Raw genomic sequence first — 22,866 nt, 5'->3', positions numbered from 1 at the left:
GCCCAGCAAACTGAGCTACACTGGTCAAGGCTCCTTTTTTATTCTTCAATTTTTATTTATTCATTTGATAGAGAGAGTCGATTTGTTGTTCCACTTATTTATGTGTTCATTGGTTAATTCTTGTATGTGCCCTGACTGGAGATCTAACCCGCAACCCTGGTGTATTGGGATGACGCTCTAACCGACTGAGCTACCGGGCCAGGGTCCAGTTTTGTTTCTTTAGTGGCCACGGACGTGCACAGATGTTCTGTTCGCTTGCGGCTCCATTTACTGATGTCTGTACGTTTATCCCATTACATGTAATCTAAAAAAATCTCTTCCCCACAAGTGGTTTGTAAGTCTTGACAATCTACTTAATCTGTGAACATCTGTCATTTTGTTCCTTTTTAAAAATACTTTCTTAGCCCTGGCTAGTGTGGCTCAGTGGATTGAGCATGGGCCTGCGAACCAAAGGGTAGCCAGTTTGATTCCCAGTCAGGGTACATGCCTGGGCTGCAGGCCAGGTCCCCAGTAGAAGCACTCAAGAGGCAACCACACATTGATGTTTCTCTTCCTCTCTTTCTCTTTCCCTTTCTCTCTCTCTAAAAATAAATAAGATCTTTAAAAAAAAGAAAAATAAAATTATAAAAAAATAAAAATACTTTTATTTGCCCAACTTGTATTTTTTTTAATTAAAAATTCCATTTTTCTCAAATTCTGGGTAATTGGTTGTTAATTTGAGAGGCCCTCCCAGCTCGACAGATTCTTCAGGAACCAGGCATTCCTCCCTCCTGATAGACGTGCCAGGCCCAAGCCCTGGCCTGCGCCCATGCCTGCAGTGTTCGCCTCCTCTTGGGAGGTTGTGTCTCTGCCTCTGTTGGAGATGAGGGGCTAGACCAGGCTCCGCAGCGCTGTTGCCTTCATCACGCTGCCCTGGAAACCTCAGGGCTCACAAAACCCTGACCGTCTGGTTGCAGGCCTTCTAGCCGACGAGGAAATAACTTTGGGCAGCCAAGTATCCATTTCCATGTTATCTGAATGACAATTTCATTCTTTAATCTTTGTCTTACTCAGTGGCTGCTTTACCTCAGTAAAAATCATCCTTACAATTATCTGTGGATAAGTCTGTATCAAATGTTGTTGCACTTTGCTTCCAGGTTCAAGCACTTGCCGTCACTGAGTGCACTGCGTTTGGTTTGCTTGCTTATTGCTATTTCCCATGAGAATATGGGCTCAGGAGTCCTAGGAATTGAGCCCAGTTTCCTGACTGACGGCCTTCCCCATTTCCCACACACTGGTGAAGAGATTGTTGAAATAGAATATGTGGGGCATTTCAGGACATGGTAGTCTTTGCGGATGTGGCTGTGAACTTCAGCCCAGAAGAGTGGGCTTTGCTGGATCATTCTGAGAGGAAGCTCTACAGAGATGTGATACTGGAGACCTTCAGGAACCTGGCCTCAGTGGGCAAGGACATCTTCTCCCCTTCACTTCGATTTTAGGGAAGAAATACTTTTACAGTTGCCCCTTCTTTTGGGTGACACAGTCCAAGCCTCCATGGAACCTACTGAGAATCAAATAGCTTTTCCACGGAAACAAAGATTCATATATTAACCTGCTCACTGCTATTCATGAGAAGTCTGAGGCTCCCTGTTTTTATAAGCGTGAGCACAGTCTCCAGTTCACGTGGGCACTGAGAGCAGCTTCGTGGTCTCCCCTGAGACCGCCACACTGCGGTTAGCGCACATTTGACGTGGTGAGCTGGCTGCAAGTAAGCCTGCCCTTCCCCAGCGTCTCTGGCCTTTCAGGACATAGTGTCGGCCCCTTTCATAGAATGTCTGTTGTTCTCCATCCTCCCCGCTAATGAGCTTTTGTCCAGGAGCAAGGCAGTGGCCACACGCCATCTGATCTCCCAGTGGCAGCTGGGGACTGTGGAGAAAGGTTCATCCAGGCCTGTTCCTGCCAACAGCAGGAACGCCACCACCCTCAGGAGGAATAGGCTCTGAATCAGGGCATGATGTTCGGGCGTGTCCCACAGAAACGGCGCTCAGTCTGTTCGAGAAGGGTGACGGTTGTCTTTTATGTGGCTTCTCTGTTGGACTTTTCACCCCTCCTCACTCACGTGGGAAGACTCTCTGTGTCTCCTTTTGTGAAGGGGGCACTTGGGCACGAGCATTTTGCCCAGGTCCTTCCTGCTTTGCTCTTCTGATAAAATTTACCTCAGTATCAGTCTTCCTCTCTCAGGCATTTCTTAGTTTTCACTAAGAATGAAAAAGACTTCCATTTTGACTTATTTTTACTACTATTGCCAAAATTTCAGATAGCCAAGGTCCTTGGAGTTTTTCTGTATTCACATGTCCGCTCCTTCTTATAAAATTTGTTTATATTTTGGGATCATATATGAAAAAAAAATCCACACATGGTTTATTTACTTTCCTCTAACACGCCATTTTGATCCCGAGAAATTCTATGCTACCTATTATTGCAGAATGTTCCAAGCACAAAACCAGCAGATCATGTTCTCAGTGGGATGTTTTGGGGACTGAACTATGCAGTGAAGACAACATAGTAAGATTCACAAGAAACGGTTCCTGCTCTGTTTCTGGAGAACGCTGGACATTTCATGACGTCGGAGACCAGGGCAGGCGTTGGAGGTGAGCGGCACTCCCGCAGGAGGAGAGGGCTGGGCAGAGTGTTAGACTAACTTGAAATTAAAGAAGGAGCACAGCTCTGGCTAAACAATCGTGTACTTAGAGAATGACCACCTGACAACATTTTCGTAAACGTGAAGTAGTTGCTGAGGGTCTGTGCAGAATTCGGTTAGCAAGAACGATCAGGAAACCCCACTTGTAAGAAGCATGGAAAGTTATGGCCTTATCTGAGCTCAGCCAGAGAAGTAAGCTTGTTCTATGTTGTAACGGTGCAACAGTGCCCAAAACATAGCCACTCGTTGAAAATGGCAAATGCATAGTCAATATAGTTATGACCAACCATGAATGAATCATTAATCAAGACATCATCTATAATCTAATACTGCGCTTCCTATTTCGAACAGAAGTCACAGGCTGGGGGCTCCCTGTGAGAGGGATGAAGCTCATCCATGCGGAGACACCCCAAACCAGGTCACAGATCTCCCTGTGGAGGAGGGACATCTGCCCGGAGTTAAACCCCATGAGAGCGCTAAGTGTGGAAAAGCCCGCCCGAGTCAGCCAAGGTCTCCCACTGGACATGAACCTCATCCCTGTGAGGAATGCAGACGAGCCCGCACATGTGTCTCGGGTGCAGGCCCCCACAGGGAACCAGAGTGTGTGGACAAACCCTGTCACTGTCAGCACCCTGGGAGAGGGTCTGAGAGACACGTGAGGAGCCTCAGTCATAAAACCTCCATCGCGTGTCAGAAATGTGGAAAAGCCTTCACTCGCCACGCCTCCTTTCGGGGACATTTGAGAGGTCACTGTGGACAGAAAATCCACACGTGTAAAGTGTGCGGGAAAGCTTTTAGATATTATTCCTACCTTGCACAACATGTAAGAACTCACACTGGAGAGAAGCCCTATGACCGTAAGTATTGTGGAAAAACTTTCAGCTGTTACTCCTACCTACAAGAACACATGAGCGTGCACAATGGAGAGAAACACACACGTGTAAGAAGTGTGGGAAAGCCTTTGGTTGTCCCAAATACTCCAGAAGACATGTGAAGACACATAGTGGAGAGAAACCCTATAAATGTCTGTAGTGTGGGAAAGCCTACAGTTGTTCCTCTTCCCTTCGAGAACATGCAAGAACACACAGTGAAGAGAAACCCTGTGAACGTCAGGTGTGTGGGAAAGCTTTCGGGCATGCTCGATATTTTCACAGACACGTGAGACTGCATAGTGGAGTGAAAGCATATAAATGTAAAGAGTGTGGGAAAGCCTACGGTTGTTCCTCCTCCCTTCAAGAACACACGAGAACGCACACTGGGGAGGGACCCTTTGAATGTGAGCACTGTGGGAAAGCCTTCAGTCGTCACTCCTCCCTCCGAGGCCACGTGAGAACGCACACCAGGGAGAAATATGAGTGTACACAGTGTGGAAAAGCCTTCCACTGGCCCTCATCCTTACACAAACACGTGAGGGCGCACTATGAAGAGAGACCCCCTGAGTGCCAGCAGTGTGGCAGAGCCTTCTGGTACCCCACCAACCTGCGAGCTCACATGAGGACGCACAGTGGGGTGAAAACCTGAACACAAGGACTGTGGGAAGCCTTTGTTCTCCCTTAAAACCTTGTAAATGCGAGCAAACGCACTGGAGAGGAACCTTATGAATGGGAGGAGTGTGGGGAAGCCTTCAGAGGTAGCCCATCATTTATTTTGTACATGCAAATTCAGAAATCTTTTATTTAGTATATTTGTGAAGATGATTTTGACTTTGTAAGTGTGTGTGTGTTACATGCCATTGAGTTGGCTTCAACTCTGGTGATCGCATGAATGAGCCCACAGTGTCCTGTCTTCTACAGCCCCGCTCAGCCGCTGTAGACGCGTATCTGTGGCTTCTTTTATGGGGTCAGTTCATTTCATGTTTGGTCCTCTGTTTTCCTGCTGCATTATTGTGTTTTCCCAGCATTATTGTACTTTCCAAAGAACCCTGCCTTCTCGTGACATGCCTGAAGAGAGCTCCCATTTTGCCATTTTTGCCTCCGGCGATGTTTCAGGCTTCATTTGCTCTGGGACCCATTTGTTTATCTTACTGATGGCTCAGAGAAGCTGTAGAGCTCTCCTCCAACACCATATTGCAAGTGGGTTGAGTTTTTCCCCGTCAGCCTTCTTCACTCTCCAGCTTTTGCAAACATACACAGTCCTTGGGAATGCCAGGTTGTGGACAGCTTAGCCTTGGTCTGTGATGACACAGCTTTGCTCTCAGTGATCTTTCCTATTTCCTCCACTGCTGCCCTGCTGGGTCTCAGCCCTCTCTAGAGTTCTTTGCTGCGGTCTTTATTTGAATTGATGACTGAAGCAAAGGTAAGCAAAATCTTTAAAATTTCAGTGTGTCCATTGTCTATGTTAAAGTGATTTCTTCCATAGTTATAATTTTTGTCTTCTTGATGTTCTAATGCAGTCTTGCTTGTCTCATTTTTATTAGAATGTCTTTGGGACCCGGGGTGATCGTGGTTTTTGTTGTGTTGTTTTTTGTGCAACTTAATGTAATTTCAGATGAAAAAAATTTAGATTCCCTACTTTCCATTATGTTCCTAGTATGTGATCACTTGTAGTGCTAAAATTTCTCTTCTGGTCCAGTGCTACAGACACAGGAGTTTTTTGACCTGATATCCACCCTCCCCTTTGGTCTGATTTACTGAAAGACGCATCTCCCACATTTGTTGCTGGTGGATGGCACACATGTGTTTTGCACGGAAATTGGTACTTGTTGAAAGATTCTGGAAGAAGACAGTCTCATCTGATTACATTCATAATCTGGCCTCTGCCCATTGCCCTTGATCTTGGTTGGAAATCCAACATGATGCACTGAGTTTACAAAGAGACACCTCGTGGTGTAAAGGTGAAAGCGCTGTCCCAATTATTCTACTGAATCGTTTCACCAACGTGAGTGAAGCAGGGAACTTTATTTCATTGTCCTTTGGTTGATGGTTCTGAGCTAAAGTTGCTGGGAAGAGGAAGACGCATGGGGTTGGGAAGGCAGGCGTGAAGGAGCCGTGACCCTCGGGTGTTCTGTACAGTCAGCAGACAGATGGGTGGGAACCCAGTGGGCCTGACTCATAGCACATTCTTCTCATTTCTGGCTCTGCCCAACTGGAACTGTCGCAACCAAACACACATTTGATGTTACTTCCCTCTTAGGCAGCAGGCCCTGCCGACCTTTGCACAAGCTTCCCATCGTGGACACTTTGGGTGTGGGGTTCACACAGGTACTTGCATTTTCCCACAGCCCTTTGGTTTTCCGCCAGGTTGCTTTCTCAAATGGCCACTCTCAGTGACCTTTTCTCATCTTCGAAGCCCCTTCTTGGTTTTTGCTACTATGATTTCTGCAGGAAGCATCTTGTTCCTCTAACAGAAGACCTGTTTCCTGCCCCCACCCTGACACTGTTAAAACTGTGGGTGCAAATTCTGGACACTTCCTTTCCTTACGGTGTTGAGAGACTGAGTGTCTTTTTCCGGACACTTGCAGGGTTGAAATAAGTATTTGTGAAAATATTTGGTAGTTTTTGTGTTTTCTTTTACAGCTGAATTTTCTCTAAATGATAGACCCAATTTGTTTAATTACTTTCCAGATTTATATGTGGCTACCAGTGTTTTTTTCATTTTTTATATGTGATTCAAAACAACGTGCATTTTTGACAAATATAGTTTTCTACATTGTTTCTTATGAAGCTATTATTACCTGGGTTTTCAAATCAGCTGCATACTAAAAAATTAGATTATAATATTAAAACATAAAATATATGTTTTATATAAAACATATATATCATATTTTATGTTTCATCAACTAAGAAGATATGTAAAAATGTCACATTCTAGATGATTAACTTACTCTTGTAATTGTGTTAATTATTTTATATCTAAGACTGACGTTACCAATTTAGATAACTCATCACCATACCACGTTGAAAAATAAACTACCTCAAATTATATGAATGAACACAGAAAAAGCGTTTTACACTATTCAACATTCATCCACAACAAATTTCTTAGGAGTCAAGGAATAGATGAGAACTCACAACTTTTTGAAGGGCATCGTCAAAGGCAATGTTTATGAAAAGACACATATACAGGTGGTTAAAGTTCCCCTTCTCAATAAAATTATATACAAATAAGAGTACTCATCACTTGCACCCCGTCAGTGGTAGACTAGATATCCTAGCCAGTGCCGTGAGAAATGGGTATACGTTTGTAAAGGAAAAGAAAAGTCACATTTTTCTCAGAGTTGCCACAATTGTGTATATAAAATCTCAAAACTGTATGTGGGTAACTATAGAGAAATGGTTATCAACAGCTTCTTAGGATTATTTCTTACTAGTTTAACATAAAATGGAAACTTCATTACCTTAAGCTACATGGCCTTGCACATTAAAACATTTTCTGGGGTCATGTGTTTTATCAAGAGCTTCCTCCTTGTTCCAGCACAGGCAAGTGGCTCTTCTGAGAATCCCCACCCCACCAGCAGGTTGTCCTGGGTAAACCAAGAGTAAAGGAAACAGAGTAAAATGTTTGAAAAATGAGATTTGGTAATGATTTCTTCAATATCACAGCACAAGCACAAGCAAGGAAAAGTATGTAATTTGGGCTTCATCGAAATTTAAACGTTGTGCATCAGAGGATAGCATCATAGAGTGAAAAGACACCTCACAGACGGAGCTATTAGTAAAGTCTATAGGTGATAAGGGTTTACTATTCAGGATACATAAATAACCCTTACATCTCAACATGCAAACAACCCAGTTTAAAAACTGGGCAAAGGACTTGAATAGATATTTCTCCAAAGATGAGATACAAATGGCAATAAACACATGAGAAGATTCTCAACATCACTAGTCACCAGGGAAAGGCAAATTAAACCCACGAGGTGATACCACTTCTACCCATTAAGATGGCTAGAATAAAACAATGATAAAAGAAAAAGGGATATGGAGAAATGGGAACCCTTTTCACACTTCCAGTGGGAATGTGAAATGATGCTGTGGGAAAGAGCCAGTGGTTCCTCACAAAAGTTAAACAGAGAATGATAGGTGACTCTACTATTTCCCTCCTACCTGTATAGAAACAGATACTCAAATAGGTTACGTGAATGTACCTTACAGCGCTATTCAAAATAGCCAGAAAGTGGACATGTCCACCAGTGGGATGAATGTTACCGAACAGCAAATTCGTCCGCCTGGCGCCAGCAGAGCCAAACACTGAACACTGCAAGAACTGAAGTGGAGAGAGACTGGCTGTTTTTATTGTGAATGGTGCCATCCAGGACAACAGGAAGCTGATGCTCAAAGGCCCTAAGTCCTTGAATTTTCACAGACAAGGGGTTTTATAGAGCCAAACACCGGTCATAATGAGTGAGGGGCTTGGGGTCGTGGGTCTTGTTGATTGGTCGAGTGAGGCAAGGGCAGTACGTCATCATTTTTGATCTTTGGGTCAGCATCAAGTGCCCCTCAGTCTGGTTTAATGGGAACATTCTCCTCTAGGGCTCGGGAGCTGAAACACAACTTAGGCTACGACTTTATCTTCGGTGTAACAGAAACCCAAACTCTGTGACCCTGAGTCAGGGCACGACCATTGTTTCTGGCTGCCATAGGGGGTTAATGAGTAGCAGGAGAAAGGGTTAAGGCTTATAGGGCATGCTGGGAAGAAACTGAATAGAGGGCTGGGGCTACCTGTTAAATCAAAATTATACATTAAATCAGATCGTTTCAGTAGGTGGTTTGCTTTGTGGGCTGAAAAATATCTTTTGTTTTAATATCTTGCACAGAATTTTTAAAAAGATTTTATTTATTCATTTTGAGAAAAAGAGGAAGGGAGGGAGGGAGGGAGAAAGAAAGGGAGAGAAACATCAATGTGTGGTTGCTTCTGACACAACCCCTACTGGGGACCTGGCCCACAACCCAAGCATGTGCCCTAACTGGGAATTGAACCAGTGACCCTTTGGTTCACAGGCCTGTGCTCAATCCACTGAGCCACACCAGCCAGGGCTGAAAAATATCTTAACAATGCATGTTACTCAGTTATCTTAATGTGCAGGGTTAAGAAGCTATTCATAGTGTGACTTTTATTCATTGTATGCTATTATTATTTATGCTGTCTTGGCTATTTATTTTTTAAAGATTGTATTTATTTTTAGAGAGGAGGGAAGGGAGGGAGAAAGAGAGAGAGAAACATCAATGTGAGAGAGAAACATCGATCGGCTGCCTCATGTGCATGCCCCAACCAGGGACTCGACCCGCAACCCAGGCATGTGCCCTGACCAGGGATCAAACTGGTGAGCCAGTTTTGGCATGACGCCCAACCAGCTGAACCACACCAGTCAGGGCTTATTCACACTTTTAAGTGTAAAACTCGGTGGCTTTTTTTCCTCTTTTAATCCTTACCCAAGGATATATTTATTAATTTTAAAGAGGAAGGAAGAGGGAGAGAGTGAGAGAGAAAGGAAGAGAATACCGATGTGAGAGAGAAACATTAATCAGTTGCCACCCCCCATATGAACCTCAGCTGGGGATGGAACCCACAACCTAGGAATGTGCCTTGACCTGGAATGGAGCCCGCAGCCTTTTGGTGTACAGGAGGATACTCCAGTCAACCGAACCACCTGGCTAGGGCAACTCGGTGGCTTTTTGTACATTCACAAAGCTGAGCAACACCACTATACTATCTGAATAAGGACATATAAACAATATAGACTAGGTGTTTCATCACCAAAAAGGATTTATTCTGGAAGAAAAATCACAATGTAGTGCACACAGGCATAGCAAGCCCCACACATACCCTGAACTCTGTGCCACGTTAGAGAGGTATTTACAGAGGAGAAAAAGGAAGCTTAGGGGCAGTTACAATCATAGAGCTTTATTTTAAGCAGAGTTCTTTTTGCAGTTTTGGCTGTGTCGTTGTGTGTGAGAACTGAAACATGAGAGACCTCCTCCATGAGCGGTCTCCCGGATGATCCCGTCCACAGATCCTCTCAACTGATCATGTCCATTTAAAGTCTATCAGTCTTGCCCTGGCTGGTGTGGCAGAGTTGGTTGGACTGTCTTTTTGTAAACTGAAAGGTGGCAGGTTCGATTCCGTCAGGGCACATACCTCGGTTGTGCCCATCCCGGTCCAGGAGCGTAGGAGAGGCAGCCAGTCAATGATTCTCACGATTCTCTCTTGCATCGATGTTTCTCTCCCTTCCTCCATAGAAGCAGTGAAAGAATATAAAAAATAAAGTCTGCCGATCTTCATCCAAATACTACCCTTTACATTTCAAAATCACAGGGTCTAAAATCCTGATCTGACGAAATTTCGTTTGCAGTGTAAAATGCACACCCGAGACTTCTAACATCGCACACCTGTGGTTGTACTGAGACTAGGCCTGTAAGTCAGCTGGGTCCACAGGAGCCCACTGTCAGTGGAGACAAAGCACCTGGAGTCACGGGTTGCTGACCTCAGCCCCAATGTAGGGACCGGGCCTCACGGTGTCAAAGGTTACAAGCGAAAACCTATCTTGCACGCGGTCCCATCAATAAATGTCTGTTCTTAAAGAAAGGGGACAAATTCAGCGTGGCTGCGTCGCCATGGAGACCCTTGACCCTGGAGATCACAAGACCCTTCAGACGGGACACGCCCCTGCTTCTGTCAAGCGCCGAGGGATGCGGCTCTGCAGAGAAGGCTGGCGATCCGCAGTCCATATTTCTGCGGAGTTACGCCACGTGACCTCCGCCTCCGCCCATTACAGTGACTCTGTCCAAAGAGAGAAGGCGGAGGCGTGCCACAGAGCGAAAATTGGGAATATAGGGGCGGGGCCAAAGAACTGCCCAATCGAGGCATGGGAAGAAGGGTTCTCAAACACTGTCCAATCATGGCCTGGTGGCGTGATAGGAGTTATATCCAATCAGGATCCTTAGAAAGGAACAGCTTGGAGTTCCGTCCAGTCACGTCGCGGTGCCCGCAGCATTGTCCAATCTGGGGCGGGGGGGGGGGGGGGGCACCGGACATTCACCGCCGTTGGAGGCTGCCGCATTGGCATCCCTGGTTGACATCTCTCTCCGCCGGCGGAGGCGCTCTTGTGTTTCTGTCCGGAGCGATCCTGGGTGTCCAGTCTCTCTCACCTTCCCGGGCTGCGGAGCTGCGGGGAAGACCACGCCCTGAGAACTAGCAGCGCGGCTGCGAGATGGTGAGGGCGCAGAGCGGGCCAGGACCGGGCTGGGTTGGTTCGAACAGGTCGGGTCCGGCTGAAAGGCGCGTGGCCCGTGTCTCCGCTCCCCACTTCCGTCCCGACCTCAGTTTCCTTTCTCGGTTGTGGGGTGGGTCCGAGGGAGGACCTGACGACCACCGTCGCGGGTGGTCCGGGGCTGGGGGCGGGGTGGACGCGGGATGGGAGGACTTGATCTGAACTTGACAGATACCATCAAATCCGGACTTGCTTCAAAGACGGTTGCGGTAGAGACAAGGCTTGGATCTCAGAGCTGTGCCCGCGTCGCAGATCAGTAGCGGGCTTGTCTGTGGCAGGAGGGTGAGCAGGAAAGCGGTGTGATAGCCGCTGCCTCTCTGTGGTCAGCGAGTTCTCAGCTCAGGTCAGCGGGGCCTTGTCTGCTTCTCAGTGCTTGTTCAGATGAGGTGGGGACAATGGCTGGACTTGTCGGGAGGACAGAAGTCTAGTAAATCTTGGATGGGAAATTGTGATCACTTGCTCAAGCTTGTGAAAATTGAAAAGTCTAAGCTTTGTAAGGAGAGACTCTTATTCAAAAAAATTACCGCACCGGATGGGGAGAAGGATATGGGGCAGGGGCTGTGCAGTAGGAAGAACTCTCAGACCATGCCATCTGCAAGTATCTCAAGAGTTGGGCTTTCTGAGTTTTGCTTTTATAGAGGGGAGTCAAGGAAAGGAGGAAGGAGCAGGTGTGGATGGGATGGCAGATCCTCATCCCAGTTTGTTTTCAGGAGGTAGTGTCTGCGGGCTAAGGCTGAGGACAGACCTAAGTTCAGGGTCCGGGTTTAGGAGAGAAGCCGAACTAAAGTCTGGACAACAAGCATTTGTTCTGCTTGGGCGAACAGTACAGCCAGTTATTTAGGGCTCAGAGAATTGGGATGTGGGACGTTTGCCTCTGGCTTTGTCGTAGGTAAACACGGGAGACATCTGAGAGTCTTCTCTAAGTCAGTGGTTCTTGCAGCGTGCCGTTTTCTAGGACAAATGGTTAGGGTGGTTCTTTTCACCTTCCATGGATGTTTCCAGGAGAACAGGATCAGGGAGGATTCAGCATTGTCACCTGACACCTATGAGCAGCCTCTTCTGTGTCCAGTTCAGCACCAAGAGCTTTTCCTTATTGCAGCCTCAGGTTTCAGCAGATGTGAAGTGACTGAATCCCCTTTGCCTCGCTTCTTCGTGTTTGTGAAGGTAGTTAAGTGTCTCAGGTCTTTTGTCCTGCTGACTCATGTTATTCCAGCACTTAACTAGAGATGTCTCTGAGGAGGAGTATCTCAGATACAGAAAATGTCCTCTTTTTTATTAGAATTGTGGAGAAAATGCAGTTTCACGCAGCGTCGGCAGAGATACAGATTAAAAAGATTCGTAAAAATTGTCGTGACCCTTCCATTCAGGGTGCAGTTTGTGAGACCCTGTGTGATCATGTCCCACTTCCTGCTAATAGCTGATGTCAAAGGTGAACGCAAATTTTGTGAACTATGACCTGTGATGGTTGGTTTTGCATCATGCACAGAGTTCCTGGAGTTAAGCGTGATTTGTGCAGACTGAGTAAGACTGTGAAGGTCAGCCTTAGGGAGTGAACCTTCGGATTTTAGGGCTGGAGGGAAGTTGATGAATTTGAGAGTTAATTTGGGTCAGAATTTACACTTACCTCCTTGGTGAGAGTTGAGTTCATAGAGGGGGTGTTGTTCCCACACTGAAGAAGGAGAGCTAGGTGTGTGGGGATCCAGAGTTTGGTTTCCGGTGGGGCTCAGGGTCCCTTTACTCCTTCCGTGGGTGGTCCACCCTGGACTACCTGTCAGCAGGGTAAGCCTGGCCCCCAGCTCAGAAAGTCGTTGACCTTCTGACTTGGGTTCCCTTATGCGCTGTGGGATGCAGGCTGCAGACCTGAGCTGGCTCACACTGGACCACTCCTCCCTTTTTTTTCCTGGAAGGGACAGAAATATCTATTAAGGTGACTTGGGGATCACCGTTTTCACCCTCTATTGAAAGGAAACCAGAAAACTTACAGAAACTTTAATCTCTAGAAATACAGCACAGTTCCATCTCTGGGTCCTTGCCGCCACTCATCCGGTCCTTGACAATTGGTGACTGAGGCAGGTGGGGCATCCAGGCATTTGGGGAGAAGGAGACGGACTAAGTCTCCTCTTTTAATGTGTCAGTATCTTTTAATGTGTCATTTTCTTCCTGTCTCTGTACATGGAACTGAATTTGTTTTTTGAAAAAATAAATTTTTAATTACAGTTTACATTCAATATTATTTTGTATTACTTTCAGGTATGCAGCATAGTAGCTAGACAATCATGTACTTTGCAAACTGTCCCCCTGATATTTCTAGTACCCAACTGGCACCATACATAGTCATTACAATATTATTGACTATATTCCTTGCACCGCCCTGTACATCCCATGACTACCAATCTGTACTTCTCAGTCCCTCCGCCTTTTTCCCACAACCCGCAGTCCCTCCCCTCTGGCAAACATCAGTCTGTTCTCTGTATTTATGAGTCTGTTTCTGTTTTGTTTGCTCGTTTATATTGTTATTTAGATCCCACATGTAAGCGAAACCATGTGGTATTTGTCTTTCTCTTACTGACTTATTTCACTTAGCATAATATCCTCTAGGTCCATCTATGCTGTCGCAACTGGTAAGATTTCATTCATTTTTATGGTTGAGGAATATTCCGTTATATGTACTCCAGCTTTTTTATCCACTCATCTATCAAGGGGCACTTGAGTTACTTGCGTAGGTTGGCTATTGTAAGTAATGCTGCAATGGACAGAGGGGTGCATCAGTGTTTGCTTTTAAGGCCTTTCAGTGTTTGCTTTTAAAGCCTTACAGCTGATTGGAGATGTAAGATCACGCACATTATTCAGAGTCATCCCCTGTACTTAGAGCCAACTGATTGGAGATGTTAACTGCATCGACAAAATACCTTCACAGCAGCTCTTTGATTAGTGTTTAGTTGAACAACTGGGTACAATAACCCAGCCATGTTGATGCATAACTAACCATCACATCTTCTCTGGGTTGAGGGCTGAAGATCTGTTGAGGTTTCCAGAAGCAGAGGCCTCTTTTCCAGTAAGATTTGGTTCTTTTTAATGGTCGAGTAATATTCCATTGTGTATATATGTACCATGGCTTTTTTATTCACTCGTCTAGTGATGGGCACTTGCCTTGCATCAATAACTTAGCTGTTGTAAATAGCGCTGCAGTGAACACAGGGGTGTGTATATTCTTTTGAATTAGTGTTTTGGGTTCCTTTGGATATATTCCCAGAAGTGGAATCACTGGGCTATAAGGCATTTCATTTTTAAGTTTTTGAGGAACTGCCACACTGCTTTCCACCTTGGCTGTACCAGTCTGCATTCTCACCAACAGTGTACAGAGGTTCCCCTTTTCTCCACATCCTCGCCAGCGCTTGTTTCTTGTGGATTTATTGATGGGAGCTATCCTGATGGGTGTGAGGTGATATCTCATTGTGGTTTTAATTTGCATTTCTCTGGTGATTAGTGACATTGAGAGTCATTTCTTATGTCTGTTGGCTATCTGTATGTCCTCTGTGGAGAGCTGTCTATTTAGGTCCTTTGCCTGTTTTTTACTTGGACTGTTTGCTCTTTTGGTGTTAAGTTGTATGAGCTCTATGTAAATTTTGGATATTAACCCTTTATCAGATGTATTATTGGTGATGAAATTAATTTTGGAATATTATACTTTAACCAGCACCCCTGCTATGATCAGTTATAAACTTAATAATTTGTAGGGTTGGGGGATTTCCAAATACTAAATCTTATTATCTAATACCAGTCAAGTTCAGTGTTTTCACTTTGTAAATCTTTTTCCACTCTCTTATTTTCTGTGGCCATACTGGCTCGGCCTCCACGGGTGTACGATTGGGTACACGCCCAGCCTTACCTTCTTGGTCCAGATGTCAGAGGGCACGGTTGTAACGTTTCACTGTCACGTGGGAAGTTGGCTCTGGGCTCTGTGTAGACACCTTTCCTTTCCGACTGCGTGTGTCCCTTCTCGTCTTTAAGTTGTGTTGTCATCCATGAGCAGTGACGTGAGGCTCGCATGTCCTCAGCTTCTGTGAACTGGAAGCCTGTGGTTTGTGTGTCTCGTTCTTTTTTTTTTTTTTTCATCGATGAGATAAATTACACTTATTGAACAATTCATATTTAATCCATTTTGCCTTTCTGGAACAAAATGAACTTTGTTTTGAGTTACGCTTTTTATACATTTATGTATTAGATTGCCTTTTAAAAAGCCTTTTGCCTTTAGAGTTGTGAACGTTGTTGCCTTTGAATATGTTCTGCATTGCTCCTCTCTGGCCTTGGTAATTCTCTGGTTTTTTCCTACAATTTGGAATCGCTGATTTTTTAATATGTGATACCTGGCCTAGGAACCATTTGAGAATCGCATTTGGTATGTGGGGACAGTGGGATCGGCTGGTTTTGTTTCTTTAATGACCACGGATGTTTTCAGATGTTCGCTTTTTTTGCGTCATCTCAGGTGTGTCAATGTGCTTAATCTCTGAAACAGCTGAAATTTTGCTCCACTTCTGTACTTGAATTTATTTGTTCAAGTTCTGTTGTATTTAAATAAAAATGCCTTAAGTTAAGAAGGGCAAACAGTGTGGGGCCAAAATAGGATCACAGCTGTCCTTATGGAAAATAGTAAATTAATAAATAATGATACAGGAATAAGCTCTGTGTGTTGTGTGCTCACAACTGTAAACCTACTTTTGCTCCATCCAGTATTTTTAATTTGTCTGAACATTTTTAACAACAGCTGTATGTGAGATATAATTTATATACTGTAAAGCCCACCTGATTAAAGTATAAAATTCAGTGGTATCTGGTGTATTTACAGAATTGTGCAACTGTCCCCATAATAGAATTTTTTTTTTCACTCCGAAAAGAAGCTTGTGTCCACTGGCTGTCACCCTCAGTCATGTGCCTGACACCCGAAGCCTGGGTGCTGGCGGTTGATTCAGCTACTTTCTGTCTCTACAGGTTTGCTTCCTCTGTACATTTCATATAAATCCGTAGTCCCCGACCTTTTTGGCACCAGGGACCGGTTTCGTGGAAAACAGTTTTTTCACGGACCAGGGTTGGGGGATGGTTTCGGGATGATTTAAGTGCATTAACATTCAAGCTCACCTCCTGCTGTTGTGGCCCGGTTCCGACAGGCTGGGACCGGTACTGGTCTGCGCTGGGAGGTTGAGGACCCCTGATATAAGTGACTTAATACCATGTGTGTTCTTTGTGAAGCCTGGTAATGTTTTTTAAGGTTTACTGATTTTGTGCTGTGGATCGTCGGTACTTTATTGCCAGTGATATTCCATTGCATGAATAGTCTGCATTTTGCTTTCCACTTCAGTTCATGGATTTTTGAGTTGTTTCCACTTTTGGGCTATTTTGAATTATTCTGTGAATATGTATATACAGTCATATGCTGCTTAATGACGGATACATCTGAGAAACGCATCCATAGGCGATTTTGTCAGTGCAAACATCACGGGGCGCACTCACACCAACCTAGATGGTGTAGCCCACTGCACACCCAGGCCACAAGCCTGACATCGTGTTGCCGTACAAAACAACTTGAGGTTTAATCAAGCACACAAAAAATGCTGCACCAAAGAGACGTGGTAAACAGGAGGTGTAGGCGGCTGCTGCACGGTAACACAGCACCCTGTTTTACAGCTGCTTGTGTGCGTATAAAAAGTACAGTCCAACAGAACAAAAAGTATAGTTGTTAGGCAAAATGTTTCCCATTACTTAGCATGACCGGTGCCATCTCCTGAAGCTACCTGAGCACCAATTCACCTCTGGGTGAGTGGGTCCCTTCCACCTAAAAGGGATGTTCTCACATGGAAAAGTGGGCCTGTTGAGTCGTTTACCACTTTGGATTGTACAGCTTTAACCAGCATGTGCCACGTGGCTACAAGTCCCCGGTCTTAGTTCCTGCCTCTTCACTCTGCATATCATACCCGCGTCCCCTTTCTGCTACAGAGATACACCTTCTTCCAGCTGCCAAAGACTCTGCTTCTGTCCGTAAGTTTCCTTAATAAACCCGTTGTTTAATGCTGGAGTTGTTAGCCTCTTTGCTTGGTCTCTCGGCACCTTGGGAATACGTAAGTGACATGGTCCTTTATTGTTGTTGTCAAGTGATATGTACATCATTGCAGGTGCTACGCATTTACATGACGGGTGGCTCCATAGGTTTGTTCACAGCAGCATCACCACAGACATGGGATTTTTAAAAAATAGTTGTTTGTTCTTTACTGATATGATGTCATCCAATATTGCTCTAAAATGTACGTATGTTAGTTTTTTTCTCTCTGTTAAAGTCACCTTTGGCTTATTACCATTAGGTGTCTCAGCGATTCTTCTTTGTGGGACCATTTTCCTCAAATCCAGGCACTCAGTTGTTTATTTGAGAGGCCCTGCTGGCTTGAAAATTCCTTCAGGAGCCACGTCCTCCTTTTACCCAGCAGGTGTGCCAGGCCCCAGGCCCTGGCCTGTGCCTATGCCCACAGGGTCCGCCTCACGCTGGGAGGGGTTGGGTCTCTGCCTCTGTCAGTGAGGGGACTAGACCAGGCTCCTCAACACTGTTGAATTTCAAGGTGAGAGCTGTTTAGATCAAGGAGCACTGGAAATCTGTGTTCATGAATTCCTGACATTCAGGAGTTGACAAAAGAAATAACTTTGGAGCAAGCCAAGTATTCAATTCCACATTATCTGAATGAAGATTTCATTTTTAGTCTTTAGCATACTCAGAATCTGCTTTATCTCATTAAAAATCACTTCTTTATTAAGTGAGTAAGTTTGTATCACTGTTCTTGCACTTGGATTCTAAGTTCCAAGCTCTTACCACCACTGAAGTGTACTGCGTTTGGTTTGCTTGCTGGCTGTCATTTCCCAAAAGAGCATGAGCTCAGCAGTTCTGGGAATTGCGTTTCATTCTTTGTTGGCCTCCCCCATCCTCCCCCACGTGCTGGTGAAGTGGTGCCTTGTTGCAACAGAATATGTGGGATGTTTCAGGACGCAGTGGTCTTTGCGGATGTGGCTGTGAACTTCACTCAAGAGGAGTGGGCTCTGCTGGACGGTGCTCAGAGGAAGCTCTACAGAGATGTGATGCTGGAGACCTTCAGGAACCTGGCCTCCGTGGGTAAGGACGGCTTCATCCCTCACTGTCTTTTATGGAAAAAGCATTTCTTACAGTTGTCCTTATTTATTGGGTCTAAGGAAGGGCAATATGTCAACCCCCCCCAACCCCCCGCCAAAAAAACCCCCCCAGATGCAATCCAAGCATCTCATGGAACCCATCTAGAGTCCAGTATCTTTTTCATAACAAAGTTTTATGTATTAAATTGACTTTATCTCTCTTAAATAAAAGTCTGAGGTTCCCCAATTTTTTATAAGTGTGAGCATGGATTTCCAGTTTGCTCTGGGGCAGTGAGAGCAGCTTACGGTTTTCACCCATGAGACAGTTACACAGTGATTAATACAAATTTAGCGTGGTCACGCTACAATGAAATCCACACTATACATCATCACTGGCCATGAAGCCCAACTCTGGGTCCTTCTCACAGGTTATTTGTTGCCTTCCGTCCTCCATCATCAGGACCTTTCTCCAGGCGCAGGGCATTGGCCAGACACACCATCTGTCTTGTAATGGCAGCGGGGGCTGTGAAGAAAGCGCCTGTGTGTCTGAGAACTCCAGAGAGTGACACCCCTCAGGAGGAGTCGATTCTGGATAAGGGATTGATATTTGGACAAATCCATTAGCAACATGACTCAGTCTGAGTTTGAGATGGGTGATGTTTTCCATTTACTGGCCTCCCTGTTGGACTCTGTGCATCCTCACTCATGTGGGGAGACTCCCTGTATATCCTCTTGTAAAGGGAGCACTTGGACATGAGCATTTTGCCCGGCTTCTCCCTACTTCACATTTTTGATACTATTTATCTTTATTTGGTCTCTATCTTTTTTGTAGTATTTCTTAGTGACCAGGCTGCCATTTTGAGTCATTTTTCCTATTATTGCCAAAGACCCAAGAAAAAAGCAAAGGTCCCTTCTTCGTTTGCAAATTTATTCTTCCTGCCCTGGCCCGCGTGGCTCAGTTGGTTGGGGCATTGTCCAGGAACCGAAAGGTTGCTGGCTCAACCCCCGGTTGGGGCGCGTGCAGGAGGCAGCCAGTTGGTGTGTCTCTTGCATCGATGTTTCCTTCTCTCTCGGTTGAGAATAAAATAAACCTTTAAAAACAAATTTGTTCTTCCTTATAAGATTTGTTTACACTTTTCTATCAGAATATGAAAATTAACTCACACATTCTTATTTTATTTTCTTTATTTCATCATTTGCTTCCCAGGAAATTTAATTGAATTATCGTATCAGTTGTTACAGATTGTTTCACTCAAGTTAAAACCCGTGCCTCACGTCCTGGGCAGGATACTTTGGAGAATAAAATACCCAGTGAGGAGAGAATACTAAGATTCACCAGAAATGATTCCTGGCCTGATTTTAGAGAAAACTGTCCAGAGCATAACGTTGCAGACCGGCACCAGCCCCAGGAGGGGCGTCCGAGGTGAGTGGCCAGCGGAACGGGGCGCCTCAGCAGAGTGTTAGGCCACCTTGAAGTTACAGAAAAAGTATAAACCTAGCTAAGCAGTAGTGTACTCGGGATTTTCATGCGACACTATTTTCATAAGTGGGATGTAGTATTGAGTGTCTGAACAGAACCCAGATGGAAACAATGATGAGGAAACCCCAGATGTAAGAAACACTAAAGTTATGGCCCTATTTTAGCCCAACCAGAGCAATAAGCCTGTTTCATGATGGAACAGTGTAGACAGTACCAAAAATATACCATGCATTGAAAATGGTAAATAGTGGTTAAAACAATTATTAACACTTAATAATCATTAATAAAGAAATCACATGACTATTTGTCACTGATAGTGTGCTTCCTATTTCGAACAGAAGTCACAGGCTGGGGGCTCCCTGTGAGAGGGATGAAGCTCATCCGTGCGGAGACACCCCGAACCAGGTCACAGATCTCCCTGTGGAGGAGGGACATCCGCCCGGAGTTAAACCCCATGAGAGCGCTAAGTGTGGAAAAGCCCACCCGAGTCAGCCAAGGTCTCCCACTGGACATGAACCTCATCCCTGTGAGGAATGTGGACGAGCCCACACGTGCACCTTGTGTGCAGGCCCCCACGGGGAACCAGAGCGTGTGGACAAACCCTGTCACTGTCAGCACCCTGGGAGAGCGTCTGAGAGACACGTGAAGAGCCTCAGTCATAAAACCTCCATCGCGTGTCAGAAATGTGGAAAAGCCTTCACTTGCCACGCCTCCTTTCGGGGGCATTTGAGAGGCCACTGTGGACAGAAAATCCACACGTGTCAAGTGTGCGGGAAAGCCTTCATGTATTACTTTTACCTTACAGGACACGTGAGAACTCACACTGGAGAGAAGCCCTACGAGTGTAAGGCCTGCGGGAAAGGTTTCGGTAGTCTGAAGTACTTTAGAAGGCACGTGAGGACGCACAGTGGAGTGAAACCCTATGTGTGTAAGGAGTGTGGCAAAGTCTACAGGTATCTCACAAACCTGCAGGAACATGCAAGGACGCACAGTGGGGAGAGACCCTACGTATGTCAGCACTGTGGGAAAGCCTTCAGTCGCCACTCCTCCCTGCGCGGGCACGTGAGAACGCACAGTGGAGTGAAGCCCTATGAGTGTCAGCAGTGTGGGAAGGCGTTCAGGTTTCCCGCAAACCTGCAGGTACACGTGAGGACGCACACGGGGGAGAGGCCCTGTGAATGTCAGCACTGCGGGAAAGCATTTCGGTATGCTGCCTCCCTGCGAGTACACGTGAGGACGCACACCGGGGAGAGGCCCTATGGGTGCCAGCAGTGCGGCAAGGCCTTCACCAGCCACTCTTACCTTCAGAAACACGTGCGAACACACAGTGGGGAGAAATCCTACGAATGTAAGGAGTGTGGGAAAGCCTTCAGGCAGCTGCAACATTTTCAAGGTCACATGAGAATACACAGCGGGGTGAAGCCCTATGAATGTAAAGAGTGTGGGAAATCCTACAGTTTTCTCTCATCCCTTCGAATACACGTGAGAATGCACAGTGGGGAGAGACCCTTCGAGTGTCAGCAGTGTGGGAAAGCCTTCAGTCGCCTCTGCTCCCTTCAAGGACATATGAGATCACACACTGGGGTGAAACCCTATGAGTGTAAGGAGTGTGGGAAATCCTTCAGGTACCCTGACAACCTGCGCGTCCATGTGAGGACACACACGGGGGAGAGACCCGATGAATGTCAGCACTGCGGGAAAGCCTTCCGTTATCCCACATCCCTGCGCAAACATGTGAGAACACACAGTGAGAAGGATACCTGAATGTTGGCAGCGTGGGAAAGCCTTCACGTGTGGCGAATGCCTGCAAGCACATGAGCACACATGATGGACAGCTGAACACAAGGACTGTGGGATGCCTTTATTCTTCCCCCAAATTGTGTCGTAAATGTGAGCAAACACACTGGAGAGAAACTGTGGATGGAAAAAATGTGGGAAACCCCTGCAGATGTAGCACTTCTCTTATTTTGTACATGACAATTCAGCGCAGGCTGAAATCTTTTAATGATTATATGTGTGGTATTGCCTTTGTAAATGCTCATCCTTAGTAGCGATTTCCAGTGTATTAATTTCTGGTTATGCTTCTGGTATGAAACCTTGAGATAAGAAATATTTCTCTGTTCCTTCATCTGTACTACACATTTGATTATCTTGGACTTTAAATAATTGTGTCATTGTCTAAAATTTGTGTCATTGCCATTATTATTACTTTTGGACTTAGGGGTATTTAGTGGTTTTTTCATAATTTAGTGATTTTTATTGTGTAAAATTTACAGTTGGGAAAACTGAGGCTCAGAGAGCCAAAGTGACTTGCCCGATATCAGACAACAGTTAAGAGTTGCTGGGGCTTCTCTCTCTCTCTTTTTTTTAATGGCAAAACTTCATTTATATTTAAATGAAGTAAATTTGGAGTGGTAGACATATCACTTTTATGTTTTACCTTTTTCAGTTACAATTTACATTCAGTATTATTTTGTATTCGTTTCTGGTTTAACAGCATAGTGATTAGATTAAGTGGTTATTTTTATTTTCATGTGAAATGATACGATTTTAGATGAGAAGTTTTTGACTCTTTCCATTACGTTCCCAGTATGTGACCCTGACGTGAGCCCGGTATTGTTTCTCTTCTGGTTCGCTGCCGCAGACTCTGCCCTTCACTCTGGTCTTTAGTACAGAAACGCGCAGCTTTCACACTCGTTTGTTGCCGGGGGATGCCACATCTGTGTTCCTCACAGAAGTTAGTAATTATGGCAAGGTCTCCTCTGATTATGTTCTTGATTTGACCTTTGCTTAATGTCCCTGATCGTAATTAGAAATTGGACACGGTGCACTGAGCTACAAAGAGAGACCCACGGTGTGAAGATGGGAAAGCTGGTGTCCAGATGATTCCATGTACTATGTTGTCAGCGGGTAAACTGGGAAGCTATAGCCCATCTTCCTTCTCCTTAGGTCATGAGAAGAGGAAGATGCATGAGGTTTGGGAATGAAGACGCCGTGACCCTTACATATTCTCTGCCATCAGCAGACAGAGATGTGGGAACCTAGTGGGCCCAAGACAGCACATTCTCTTGACTTCTGCCTCTGTCCGTGTAAGAACAGCCCCAACCAAACACAGGTAGCGGATTCCACAGACATTTCCAGGAGCTCCCCCATCATGGGCCCTCTTTGGTCTTCAGATTCTTCCTGTAGCTCTTTGATGTACAACAGGCCACTTCTTCAGGCTAGGGAGTTTAGCAATTTTCTCTCACCCTGTCACCTCCTTTGTCTTTAATGCCTCTCCTAATTACGTGATTTTTGTAGGAAGCATCTTGTTTCTCTACTGGTAGATCTTTTTCCTGCCTCCACCCCTGACAT

At 45.4% G+C, this 22,866-nt stretch overlaps 2 protein-coding genes across 4 annotated transcripts; both read left to right on the top strand.

Moving 5' to 3' along the window:
* Positions 1-1,319: 1,319 nt before the first annotated feature.
* Positions 1,320-5,382, top strand: LOC112312268 (zinc finger protein 77-like). The gene is given in 3 exon segments (XM_071219260.1): positions 1,320-1,439; positions 3,099-3,609; positions 3,612-5,382. Coding segments are annotated over 3 exon segments (1,221 nt in total). The 3' UTR covers positions 4,202-5,382.
* A 5,294-nt stretch (positions 5,383-10,676) lies between these two features.
* On the top strand, positions 10,677-21,899 carry LOC112312541 (zinc finger protein 77). 3 transcript variants are annotated; one of them, XM_053930687.1, is made up of 4 exons: positions 10,677-10,829; positions 17,910-18,036; positions 19,266-19,455; positions 19,851-21,899. In XM_053930687.1, exons 1-4 carry the CDS (start codon positions 10,827-10,829, stop codon positions 21,274-21,276), a joined length of 1,746 nt encoding a protein of 581 aa, XP_053786662.1. In that variant the 5' UTR covers positions 10,677-10,826; the 3' UTR covers positions 21,277-21,899. The 3 variants fall into 3 exon arrangements, with proteins under 3 accessions (XP_053786662.1, XP_053786663.1, XP_071075278.1); XM_053930688.1 differs by having other exon boundaries at positions 10,677-10,876; XM_071219177.1 differs by lacking the exon at positions 10,677-10,829 and having other exon boundaries at positions 17,901-18,036.
* Positions 21,900-22,866: the final 967 nt, after the last annotated feature.

Source organism: Desmodus rotundus, chromosome 9 (genome assembly GCF_022682495.2).
Source record: "Desmodus rotundus isolate HL8 chromosome 9, HLdesRot8A.1, whole genome shotgun sequence".
NCBI lineage: Eukaryota > Metazoa > Chordata > Mammalia > Chiroptera > Phyllostomidae > Desmodus > Desmodus rotundus.
Note: the sequence above shows the minus strand (reverse complement) of the source record. Positions and strands in the feature narration are given on the sequence as shown.

Coding starts and splice junctions, on each gene's coding strand:
- LOC112312541 (XM_071219177.1), top strand. CDS start 17,901: ATGTTTCAGGACGCAGTGGTCTTTGCGGATGTGGCTGTGAACTTCACT. Junction 18,037..19,265: donor CAGGAACCTGGCCTCCGTGG/GTAAGGACGGCT, acceptor TTATCGTATCAG/TTGTTACAGATTGTTTCACT. Junction 19,456..19,850: donor CCCCAGGAGGGGCGTCCGAG/GTGAGTGGCCAG, acceptor TATTTCGAACAG/AAGTCACAGGCTGGGGGCTC.